Source organism: Teleopsis dalmanni, chromosome 2 (assembly GCF_002237135.1).
Source record: "Teleopsis dalmanni isolate 2A chromosome 2, ASM223713v2, whole genome shotgun sequence".
NCBI classification, from domain to species: Eukaryota; Metazoa; Arthropoda; class Insecta; order Diptera; family Diopsidae; genus Teleopsis; species Teleopsis dalmanni.
In genome coordinates, this window is record NC_051847.1 from 151,088,865 (window position 1) to 151,102,857 (window position 13,993).

General features: G+C 25.9%; 2 protein-coding genes across 2 annotated transcripts in view; both read left to right on the forward strand.

Moving 5' to 3' along the window:
- LOC119675931 overlaps positions 1-5,885 on the forward strand; it is a 15,064-nt gene extending 9,179 nt beyond the window's left edge. Inside the window, exons 2-4 of the mRNA XM_038087150.1 lie at positions 4,798-4,894; positions 5,450-5,587; positions 5,738-5,885. Coding sequence (XP_037943078.1) covers positions 4,798-4,894; positions 5,450-5,587; positions 5,738-5,829 — 327 coding nt within the window. The 3' untranslated portion in view covers positions 5,830-5,885. The remainder of the gene's footprint in view (positions 1-4,797; positions 4,895-5,449; positions 5,588-5,737) is intronic.
- LOC119679305 (mpv17-like protein) overlaps positions 1-13,993 on the forward strand; it is a 479,294-nt gene that overhangs the window by 362,278 nt on the left and 103,023 nt on the right. The gene's annotated exons all lie outside the window — the stretch shown is intronic.

Genomic DNA, 13,993 nt, shown 5'->3' on the forward strand with positions numbered 1-13,993 from the left:
AACCTTATTGCTAGATGTTAGGTGGTATTTCAAATGAAAGATTTAACATTTAAAATCATTATTTTATTTAAAATCTTTTAACATTTTAGCACGACTATGGTTTGAGAGTTCTGTCTCAGTAAAAAAAAATAAAGAAATTACCACAATGTGTGATGTGTCAAAACAAAAGTGCAATAAGGAACTTATTTCCATTATTGGTGTTGAAGTTCAATCCTATGAAACGCTACATTACCGAATTTAAATGCAGAATCCGCAGAGTGTGGCATAATTAAAATTAGACAATCAATATTTTTTCTTAAGTGTAGAAACTATTTAAGTAGACATAATAGAAAAGGTGTGATGTGTTTTTTATGATAGGTAGAAAAATAAAATTTAGTATACAAAATACTTGTATTACTATCGATCAGAAAGTTTCGGGGCATTTCGACCACTGCAACAAGTTTTTCCCACGTTTTTTCTATATAAGCTGACACAAAGCTTACAAATCATGGTGCCTAAAACTACACAGTAGTCGACTTTATGAGTCGAATTCAATAAAAGCTTTTTCTATTCCAAGTTCTTCGGTTGTAGGGTATTACATCAATAAATTGATCATGTGTCAACAGTGCCATTAAGCAATGTAAAAGGATCAATTTTGAGTATTGCGCCACAATTTCTTTGTCGGAAATATATGGAGGTTTCAGAAAAACTAATCGCCAAGTACAGATAATTCCTTGAAACGATAAAGCGAACTCTATCATTGAGTAATCACTTTATTAAGCTCATCACATTTTCATCGACAAAACTGAATGACTGTTTGGGTTTTGATTATACAAACATCATATTAGTAGGTTATGCACCGCACACTTCTGATTTGGTAACCAACGGCTTCTCATTCTTCCCGCAAATAAATAAAACTGCATAGACTGCATGGACAAAGGAAACCATTGATGCGTTTAAAAACATATTTGGGAATCTTTCAAGCAGAAAGGAAAAAATTATCATGGTAATAGTGAATATAGATCACAAAGAAGAATACATTGCAAAATAGAAAAGCCATTTTTAATTGTTTATAAATTATTATAGTTTTTATTTTTAGACTCATATAATATGAGCCTATATATTATATTATATATATTATTGATATATTTGGAATATATAAGGATTTATTAATATTTTAAGAATAACTTTTTTCAAACAAGAAACAAAAACTAACAACTGACCCTGTAAGAAAAATTAATTTACTTGCAAATTTATTAAAAGTCTGTGAACTATAAAGGTAAAAAATTGAAATGAATTAATATTATATTGAAAATTGCAGATCCAAAGCACAGGTGTTGTGTTTCTTTACTCTTCTGAATATATGATCAGCTATTTTTGTACATTAATTATATATTTGCAATTCTCTGAGCTAGCAACATATAATTAGAAGCTGTGCAACATATTTCTGTAATTATGTGAGCCGAAGAGGTAAGACACTTTGTCCAACCGCGAACATTGGTAATTTGCTAAATATAGCAACAGTGGCTTAATGGCATTGATTAGATCCCCATAATATTATCTCAATCTACTGTTAACTAAAGAAATAAATATTTTAATGTATAAAACAGTTTACAATAGCACAGCAATAAAATGAAAATGCTTAAGAAAATTTACTCACTAGTTAAAGTCAAATAAAACTTTTTAGTTTAAAAAATGTATCTGACGTTAAACAATGGTCGATAAAGCAGAAAGATGAAGAAGATGTACTTCGCTGTGAAAGAAAGAAGTTTTTAAAATACTTATGTGTTTAAAAAAAAATCGAATTAAATCTTCCGTGAAGAATGTGCAATGACTACATATTTATGGAAAACAGTAATTTATCCAAAAGGAACATTAAGAGGATGCGCGCCACCATATGAGAAGGAAGCCTTTGAGATAGTTATGTACTGCAAAGAAACTGTGATAAATATTCCTCTTGTTGAATATATAATGAGCATATTCTAACGAAAAGACAGTAGCTTGTTAAGAAAAAATATGAAAACTGTATACTTCACCTTGACAGAAAGAAGATTTTAAAAAACTTGTGTTTTAAAAAAATTGAATTAAATCTTCCATGAAGAATGTACAATGATTATATCTTCGCGAAAAAAGGTAGTTTATCTAAAAGGAACATGAAGAGGATATGCCACCATTATTGGCAAAAGAAGTCTTTATGATAGTATGTACTTTGAAGAAATTGTTTAAATATCCCCTTTGAAAAGAATGTATAATAAGTATATTCTAAAGAAAAAACAGTAGCTTGTTAACAAAAAATATAAAAACGGTGTACAGCATCTTGGGAGAAGGAAGTTTTTAATACCACCTTAAAGAAATTATAATGAGTATGTCCTTTACTTAAGTGCTAATTTTTTTATTTTATTTTTTTGCGGTATGTAGAAAGCATCAAAATCCAAAATGTGAGACTTAAACTAATTAAAATCACCTGATAGGAACGAATAGCAGATATCACCGATCAGAGGGTGAAAGACTTCCGGCTGAAATCGCATTCCATCAATCAGCTGTGAAACATAAGAAATTTTGAATTTGACTTATATTTAAAGATTTTTAAGATATAAAGTAAAAATACAAAAAAAGATATTTTCATTTTTGAAAATTGTAAAGAGGATAACATTTTCCCACATGAAAAAATAAAAATTTACTTCAGATATAAATAATCTATAGCGACTACATTGACCAATAAAAAATATGAAAATCATTCATTTCTAATAAAAAATAAATATTTATATTAACAAGTTTATAATATTAACAAGTTTGCCGTTTTCATTTTACAAATGTTTACTAACTTCCTCCTTTCCCGCTATTGACTAACAATTCTTCGAAGTCATTATCTAAGTCAACATTCTTCTTCTTGGCAAGAACCTTCTTAAATTATGATGGTAATGTTTAAAATGACCTTCTTGGTATAATACTAGCTATTCCATCCGTTAGCATAGCAAAGTTTGCTATATACATATGTTATTGTTAAGTATTTATTTGTCGATAATTTTAAACTTTATATATAAATTATTTTTATAAAGTATTAAATAATCACGGAAAATGAATAAAATTATAATTTATGAATGGTGTTAAAATTTTGAAAACAAAAGTCATATGAATAAATTATATATGTATAAAAGTCCATAAAATATGAATACATTAAAATTTAAATAAAGAAAACAATGAGTGCAAGGATAGCGTCCAAATTCCAACAATCATAACAAATACATTAACTATAGATATGCATATATACTTTATGTAATTTGTATACGTAAATGTATGTTTCATATGTATATTATGCATATGCTATGTATTTTAATTAAAATCATTTTAAAATAAAATGCTTCCCCAAATATAATGGCAGTAATCCGCCTACATGTTGCATTTATGCAAATAAGTTCAAAATTTATTTTTAACAGAAAACCGATGACTTACAAATTTTTATGGTAGTTACATTATGCATGCAGTTAAAGTCAATATGATTACATATATTTGTTTATATACATTTGTTGAAATCAAGATATAACACCACAGGAATGTATATAAACAAATGGTAAGTTGTTATCAGAACACAAAATTGTGTTCAATATGGAATAACAATAATAGAATTTATATGATTTAACGGTATAATTAATATATTGATATATATTATAAGCTATATATTATATAAAAAATTTTTCGTTTTGAAATTTTCATAAATTAAACAGCAGATGTGTTGATTTATGCAATGAAAAATATGGTATGGAAACGGTAAGAATCGAATTTCAAATAAACCAAGATACAGGGTGCCAAAAATAATTTTATCTGAAAACATGCTTCACTCATAAAACCAAAAAAGTTTTATAATTTATATCCACTTTAGAATAGTTAACAGCTTTTTTTCATATATATTTATTTTTTATTAAGAAGCTGTAGATTTGGATATAACCTAATTTTTAGATCATACAGCTGTTTTTCATACTACCAAATATTCATCATCAGTAGTCTTCTAAATAGACTTAATTATCCGTATATACGAGAAATAACAATTTACAATAATTAAATACATTAACATAGCTGTGGTTTACACGTTTATTCTAAAAATGGCACAGCAACTGGATTTGTTATAACATAACTTGAAATTTTTTACTTTGGTTGTGTTAGTTTATGAACGTTGACTCTGAGCTTAAAATTTGAGAGGGCGCGAGTTTAAGCCTTGCTACTAAGCAATCTTAAAAAAAGATTTAGAAAAAATTAAATATAAGAAATACTTCAAAGATCACTGATGAGCATACTCAAAACAGCGTTGTATGATCAGCTAAAAATACAATTAATTAAATATTATAAAAAAAAATGTTTGTTGTTATGGTACATTACTTTTCAAAATTGCTAACAAAATTGGAAATTTGAACAATGAAAATTAAATATGATATTATGTTAGATTAGTGGCTTTAGACGTGAGGCTGCGTTTCAAATTTGTCAGACTACAAGTACTTGGCGGTTGTAGTTTGAGAAGTGATATATCAAGGCCATTTTATGAAGTTGAATGCTTTTTATGTTCATAACCATGAGGTCTTGATATGTAGACTGTTAAATTTCAATTTTTATTTTCGTGCTATTGCTACTATATTAATACTTTTTTGTAATATCCTCACATTTATCAAATCAAATTTTCTGTCTTGTGCTCAATATTAAGTTTCTAAATTACATTGAAAACAATAAAAAATTTTAAATTTGTTGTGACCATAACTGTCTGCATAATAGAATCCTTAATGTATAAGCAATCATACTAAATATTGTTACTTAAAATGATATTTACAGGGTGCAGTATTTACACTTATTGGTACCTTATTAACTAATGATTTAGATTTTAGTTTAGATTTTTCAATTAGTTTAGATTTGAATGTACCTGTCTCTTGTAAATGAAAAGTTCTAATCTAAGTTTTGTTATTGAATTCTTAAATTCTCTACATTTAAGTTTTAAAACCTTATTTATTGTATTTATTGTAAGTTCTATGTTTTATGTAGTCTAAACAGCTTATTCAAAATGATTCACATATAGAGTTTTTATATTCTATAAATATAAATTTTCTATGCAAGAATTTTTTCTTAGAATAGTGCAAATAAATTGTATATATTAAATAATTCTAATTCTGACATATCATTAATTTCTATAAAAAAATTTAAATGTTAAGTATGGTATTTTTTTTTTCAAGTATTTAAAAAAAATTATATACCACACACCTCTGATTAAGCGAAAGTGTACGATATTTCTGTTAAAAATATTCCATTAAAATAACATTAAATTATTTATTTTTGATTTGAATTTGTCACAAAATTTTATTCCTAAATCAAAACTTTTGGAATGACTTTATTTTTAGAAGTATTTAAAAAAAAGTAAATAATTTTCAAGTATAAGTTCAGTTTGAGAAGAATTAACAATTTCATTAATCTTTATTTTTTTCTCTTCCAGCACGAGATATCCTTATCGGAAACTCAGAAAAGTTATTACAGAAATTTGGATATCCTTACGAGTTGATGCCACTGATGTATGTGATAGTGCGATATGCTAAAGCAGATATGGAAGAGGCTTCTAGAAGTATTGATGAAGGTAAGTCAATATTTTCACATTTTGAATTAAAAAGTTTGTGAACGAAAACTCATATGTTACATTATTATAATACTTAATTTTAAACATGAAACTACAATCAACAATTATTAAAATAAATAAAACCACAATCGAACCTACAACAATCCTTAGGTCAATATGTGGTAAATGAGTATTCGCGTCAACATAATTTAAATATGTACGACGGGGGTGAGCTACGCACTACAACTCGGCAATGCGGATGATAATTTTAAATGAAAAATTTACAAAACAACTAGAAATAAATCAGTCGATTTAAAAATTATATTAATAACTTAAATAATTATATCAAAATAAATAAGTACAGTGAAAATTATCACTAAAAAGAATTTAAAATAAATTTAAGAAAATATCTTAAAACCAAAAAGCTTAAATAAATTTTGCTATAATTCAGCAAAAATTCTCTCTGCATTTGCATTTGAATTGCTTAAATTAAAAAATTACTTAAATTAAATTTAAATTATAAAACAATTAAATTAGAATTAATCTACAATCAACATTTAATATTTATGCCAAAAACATCATTCAAATAAAAAATCAACAATCAACAAAAAATCTCAAAAAAATTTTGGCATGAAACTCAAGTAGTAATTGGAGGTCCACAAGTCTTAGCTACAATCAATATCTGAACAACTTAAATTAAGATTAAACCGTGAAGTGAATTGCGTAAGATAAAATATACCAAACAGGCACTAGAATAGATTTACGAAGTAAAAAATTCATAACTAATATTAATAACATTATTTCTTAGCTAATATAGAATTTCTTAGATTAAAGATCTGGCGACGATTTCAATTATAGAATATAAAATTTTAAACTTGCCACTCAACTAAAAAAAACAACTTATCATAATATATAATAAAGTTTAAACTTATTTATTAAATATATATAAAATAAATATTTCAATGTTTATTAAAATCATTAATAAAAACTTGCTTACAATTTGTATTTATTTTTTTTCTCTAACATAATATTTATATTGTAATATATAATGTATATGGATTTAAAATAGTATTTATTTATAGACTATAACTTCGTTTTCATATCCAATTATATTTTTTTTGTTTTTTTTTTTCTCGTATTTAATTATTTATCCTTCCAACAAAATAATTATTTAATAATTAGCGCATGATCCCATTTTGCAAATATTTCAAATCGGCGATTTTTAAATAAAAAAAAATTATTCATTTTTAATGAAATATATTATTAAAAGCTACATCATAAGAGACTGTCGCTTTAAAATCCAGATGAGAATAGCGACTATATCTTGCATACTAAGATGAACTTTTTGAAACCAATTAATGCCATGTTTACACTTCACATTTCGTAAACCACAATTAGCAATAATTGGATTCATATAATTAAATGTTTAGACTATGGCAATTCAGTGAAATAAAACAAAAAACCAAATCAGAACACATCTTTGTAAATATTTTTAGAGTGAAAACAATATGTTTTATTCAAAGAAAAAGGAAAGCAAAACGACAGCATTATTCTAAAGGTATTATTTCTCAAATGTGGATATATTTCTATTTAATCATAACGTCTTCCGTTACTATACCGAATAGCACAAAAACACTATCTACTATGGTCACAAAGCTCTGCTCCAAGAATATCCCAGAAACCCTTCTTGTTTGTTTGAATGATGCCAAAAGCTTAAAGTAGTGTGGAACATCACTCCAATGTCGAACGGGATGATCAATTTCCTATTTGAATTTGGATCTACTATGGTCGCAAAGTTCGTCTCAGAAAAAAGAACAGAATCATTTTTTGTCAGTGTGTAACTTCAACGCATTAAAATTACCCCCAAAGTCTGAAAAATAGTCCTATCAGAATGATCGACTTGGTATTGTGCTCTGACTTGCCGTTCAGAGCACAATACTCAAACGTCTCTTTTTGTTAATGCTTTTATAACGTGTTAGATATTCCAGTAAATTATATATTTTGTATTTATACCAGATTATACCGTATTCACTCTTGTTAAAATTTTCACAAACTATAGTCAGATGTTTTTGGTTTCTTTCTTGTATTTAAAATATTTTAGATGAAATATATATTTCAATATTAATTATTCTTCATTTGATATAATAAAATTTTTAAATTACAATATATTTAAATATTTTTTGCCAGATTAATTGTTTTTATATACATGATAATATAACATGTAAAATTATTTTAATTTTTAAATAATTAGGAACAGCAAGCATGCAATATATTACTTACTTTCTTTATCAAAATATATTCAAAATATGTTGAAATCATTATTTTGTAATGAACCTTTTTTGGCTGAGGTATCTATAGCTGGGATAGGTTTAGTCGTAAGTTCTTAAGGAAATTTGTAGTTTAAACTAGAGTCTGATCCTTCGAGCTAATTACTGATATTGTTTCTGCTGCACCAAATCAATTTATAAACAATTTATTTATTTTTCTTAATTCAATTTTTATATTTAGTCTCTTAAATTTTTTTTTTTTAATCTCGCAAAACCTAATTTACAACAAATTCAATAACAACTTAATTTAGTGACTTTTCTTCATATTTTCAAAGGCGCAGGTAATATTACTATAGACGCAGCTATATATGTTAGTACAATTCGTAGACGCAGTTAGTTTTCAAAGGCACGGGTAATATTGCATTTTTCGATTTTAAGCGCAGAGCAAGCACAACAGAAAAATAATAATATATTAAACAATTCTTACCAATTGAAGTCAATTTTTTTTTCGTGTAAAAGCCTCCCATAGTTGTGCCTTCATCTAGTAACTATTAAAGCTCCTAGACTATGGGGTAAAATGAACAATGATGACTTATGTGTCCTTCAAAAAGATTGGCCTGCTCCGATCACCGATAATAACAAAAAGAGAAATATTATAAACTATATTGATTAAACCTTCACTACAACAAAAGTATGCATCTAAATAGTTCCTTAATTAAATACAACAATGGATGTAACCAAGGAAAAGTCTATGAGGCAATATTCGTACTATATAAATGACAGAGACAATGTTATAACATAAAGACATAATGCTCGAGGTACTGGTGTAGGGATAGCAAGCAATAGGATGACCAAACTAATTAAAATAAACTGTTGATTTTTTATTTATATTTTAATTCTTTTTGTTTTTTATTATGTTATATGAAAAAAGCATGTATACTTATTTTAACATAAATAATATTTCTTTATTTACTAAAAAAAAAAATTAAATTTAAAAATTTAACTAACAATCGCCCAATTATTTGTGCACAAAAATGTCTTAATTCTTAAGAATCAAAAATTTAAAGATTTTTAAATTCAACTTCTTAACATAATATATACAATTTTATAAAATTGTATAGATATTAAATGACTTTTTTTAATTTTGAACCCTAGCGAGACTCTTGACTACATCCATGGTTAAAACACGAACAAGTATAATATAAATCGTATATTAAATACAAGTAAAAAAAGTAACAACCAAATAAAATAACATTCAATTAATAATAATATAAAATTAATAAAAAATAATCCATCAATCAACGTGGGATCATGCATTTAAATATAGTTTGATTTTTTATTTTTTATATAAATATCACTCTTTAATTCTACATTTCTACATATATCTGAAATTAAAATGATATATTAAAACTGAACAGAAAAAAAAGAATTTATTATTTTAAAATATTCAATGAATGTGTAGGATAGTTATTTTTTTATTTTTAAAACTTTCTAATTTAAATTAAGATTCAAAAATTTGAAGGAAAAAATATTTTCAATTCCATAATTTTATAGAATTTTGAAAAATCATTACCTATAACATTTATTTATATTTTTAAAATTAAGTATAACAAATTATTTTTAATTGCTTAAGATAAAACATATTTTATGTATATATTTTGTGGTAAATTTAAAATATTGCAATAATAGCATATTTTTTGTGTACATTTTCCTGACAATTTATATATGTCTATATATATATACTTTTTTAATTGTATCGCAAATACACAAAAATTATTTTAAATAAATTTCAAAAAAAGGGCAAATACTATTATCAAATTGTAGGATTTTTGTTTAAATACATTAAAACACAACGCTTATTTTGTAATTTAAATAATTACAAAATATTAAAATATATAGTTTATTACGTTATTTAAAGTTATTTTGATATTCTGTTTCTTTTTATAATTTATTTCAAGAAAAATGAAATTTTACAATTAATATAATTATTTTTTTTAATATCATTTTTGCTTTGATTTATACTTGATGCAATACATTCTATGTAAACATAAAGCCGTACTTTATAATATTCCATTATTCAATATATTTATATCCTAAATGGTATTAAGAACTTTTCCGCGATCAGATGAACCATCGTTGTTTAAATATTTTTAGCTAAAAGTATTTGAAATGTGATAAATAAAACAACTTATTTATCGGATATGGTCCGGTGAAACTTGTTTTTGTCGTCGAAATTAATAAATAATAATAATTAAAAAAAAATAATTAATTTAATTAATAATAATTAAAAATTCGCTGGAGAAGCTAGAAATCATACCTTAACCGTCCGTCGAAAAGTATATGGAGAGTTGCGTCATGCGCTAACATAGTTATTGCACCTTATGGGGTTTACTTAAAAGGCAACGAAATATATTTTTTGCACAGAATTACATACATTCTATGTACATGATTTGAAAATCATTGAAATTGTTTTATATCTATTATTTTAACAAATATAGAATAAAATAGTATTCATTTAATTAGCAATAAATTGCATCTAATTAAAAAATTATTTATAAATTTTAAAATAGTTCAAAAACGTTTTTAATTTAAAATTTAATATAAGGCAATTGAAGAGAATAATAGCATATAATATATCAGTCTATAAAATAAATGAAAATTATTTTAAATTTCTGCAAAATATATACTATAAATTAAAAAATTTTTAAATTAATACTAAATTAAAAATTACATTTTTGATATTTAACATTTATATACCGTTTTTTTTTTGTTTGTTTTTTCACATATTTAAACATAATTTTGTAAATATATAAGAAATAATAAAATAACATTAAGATATTAGGCGCCATTTCTTAAAAAAAGAAATAACGTAATTATTACTATGTATTATATATAAAATATATTTATTATAGGAACAGATGTGTATACTTATATATCGGCTTATATATAGTACGTGTCAAGTAGAATATTTAAATCTTATTCAAATTTAATCTAAACATTACTAATTTTAAATTTCAAAAATATTAATTAAACAATTTATTCCTATAAAATAAATTAAAATATAAATAAATGTTCTATTCAACAATAAAGTATTTTAATCCACTTTTAATGAATTCTTAATAAAATAATAGTATTCATTAATTTCTCTATAGATATATTCTTTTTAATTATATTTTTTTATCTAATCTGGAAATATCTTAACTAGCAAATAGAAATTATTATGAATATTTAAAATATGAGAACAGATTGCTAGAGAGTTTTAAAAAAAGGAGTCAGCATTTAGTACAAATTATTTATTATATATATGATTTATACTATTAATAACAACACATCTTGAGTAAATTTCTGGGAAGAATCCATAAAACATTTAAATTGCAAATACGGCCTAAAGTATTGGAAAGAAGGTCTTCAGTACTGTATAAATATAAATTATATAAATTAGAGCATTAAAATGTAAAAATTATTTGCCATAGACAATAACAGATGGTTATCAGGATAGATTGGTGCCAGGTTTGGACTATAAGTTGGATGCATAAGAACTTTCCAACCAAGCTACCGAAGCATTGCCTGCTTTTGGAGTCTTTATCGATGTATGTGTTCTGGACCGCAATACCTCTTCTGTTGCCCAAATTTTACGTTTTTTGTAGATTAGCGATTGCTTCTTTCTTGGCCGTCAATCCAAGGCAGCGATTAGCAGATGGAAACTCGACCCATGAGGAGCTTCTTTTTGTATTCAGCCTAATTCAAATGGTTCCAAACGCTTTTTTGTACAATCTTTAGCTCTTGTGCAATCGAAACAATACGTAAATCATAACAGCAGGTCGGAACCGACAATTTTCGTGACTTTATGGACTTTTTCTACTATTGGCCTTCCAGTGCATTTTTGACATTTAAATTACTGGAAGAGGAAACGAAATCCACGAAATCAAAATTACGCATGATTAGTTGTAACAGCATCAGGACCATAAACGCTGTTCACAATTTTAGCCGCCTGTCTTGCGTTTTCGCGTTTTTACCCTTATCAAAGAAAAATTATAGAATATGGCGTATTGTCTCTTTGCTAGTGTCCATATTTGATGCCCGCTTAAACAAATTGAGTCAACCAATTACCAAACAATCAATAATTATTTAGTAAGAAATCTCATCTTTATAACGATATCTAGCGTTATATGATCAGACTTATACAACGCGGGATACAGATAACTAAAGCCATCTACTGGGAAAAAAATGAATTTCTTCTTACTATATCTAATATATAAAATATGCATACATCTTACTTATGTATGTAAAAAATATGTGGCACGATTTCAATAATATTTAATTTTTTAGTTCAATGAAATCCCTTAAACTACCCTGCCGAAGTTAAGTCCACCATGTTTCGTACTTAATGCATTAGAAAAACTAATAGACTTTCATGAATAAATTCGGCAACCTTAGGAAGTGATAACTTCACAAATGCATTTGCTTGAGGTGCTCCGTAAAGCTGTGTTCTGTAACCTGCAATATGAACCATTGTTTTCTTTTGACCCACTTTTAACTTTGAAAAGAGCAGGAAGTAATATCTCTTGTTTTTGTCTGAGGAGCAGAACTATTCCGTCAGAATTTTTGTTTAACGAAGTAAATGTCGTTGATTAAAAATTAAGTCAAACATAACTAAACTTCCACTTTTTACTAACAAATAGAGAATAGCATAAAATTCTTGCAAAACTAAATAATAATGAACCATATAAATTATTCCAATACTATAATTATTTAGAACTTGAACTATATTGTAAACTGAACTGAAAGGCCAATATGGCAAACTTAGTTTTGCCTTATATACATAGTTAGCATCTTATATAGTTAGGTGAAATAATAATCCGTCTTCTCTATTTTATATTATATATATAAAATAAGTTTGTGTTTTATAGTTAGTATATTACATAGTTACTTAAAATAATGGTTTGTTTTCGCTAAAATGGTTACTTCTGTGACCCATCGGCATGATCAAGAGATTTGATCTAATTAAGATTTAAAGACATCTAAATGATTTAAGTCTAAATGATTATGTATGACAAACACTGGGCGACAAAAATGAACTTTTATTTACTTGTATTTTAGGTTTCTCAACTGTATTAGATTAATTTAGGTCTGCCGAACACAAAAAAATATGATTCAGTTATCCATGTAGGATAAACACAGATTGCAGACTGGGTGTCTGGGCTAAATAAAAAATTTTTATTTTGAGAGATATGGATTTCATGTTTTTACCACGAATAAACAGAATTTTGCTTTAAAGATATTTATAAATAAATAAAAATTTTTGTTATATATATTCAGATAAAAAACAAAAATAAATAAACAATTTGCATACGTAAACATTTCTAACAAGTCATAAAATTTTGCACAAAATTATTACAATTTTTCTTTAAAAAACATGGCATTCATTCATTGCTATTGCATCCATCAGCAACATTAAACATCAGCTGCTGTGTTGTTGATGACATTAAAATTATAACGATTGCTTTCGTTATTATTACTTTTGAAGTCGCTGTTGTTTTCTCGTCCTATGTTGTTGTTGTTTCGGTTATATGCATCGTAAACGCATCATTAAATTTAAAAATGCATGCGAAACTTTACGATGCTCCATAAAAAGGGTGCACCAAGAGATTTTTATGCCAGTTCTAGTACAATGACAGCAACAAACTCATAAAAACACCTACAACAGAAATAGTTTCTATGTATCTCTACTGCTCCTTTGGCAAGTAATTCGTTATCAGTTGCGCTGCAACATAACTCACATATGTTATTTTTCATTAACTGTCTTCTAACAACAAATTTAGTCTATCCTTGTTTCTTATCTGCCATCTCCTTTTATGCGACTATAGCTACCCACACTAGGATCAATGCTTTTCTGGCACTTAAAATTGTGGCAATCAGTTTTCTTTACGTGCTATAAACACAGAAGTGTTTATGGCATTGAATTTTCGCATAGGAAATTCAATGCATTTAATGGGAAATTACATAAAAGCTAAAATGTGCATTTAAATCCATTTCCGCTTCTACGTTAATTGTAATAGAGTTTCTTGCACTCGAAACGCTTTTCTACTCAAATTCTGCAGTATTTTTCTAAGTAGTTTAAAGTGCAAAAAACATAAATTTAACGGCCTATATTGAGACA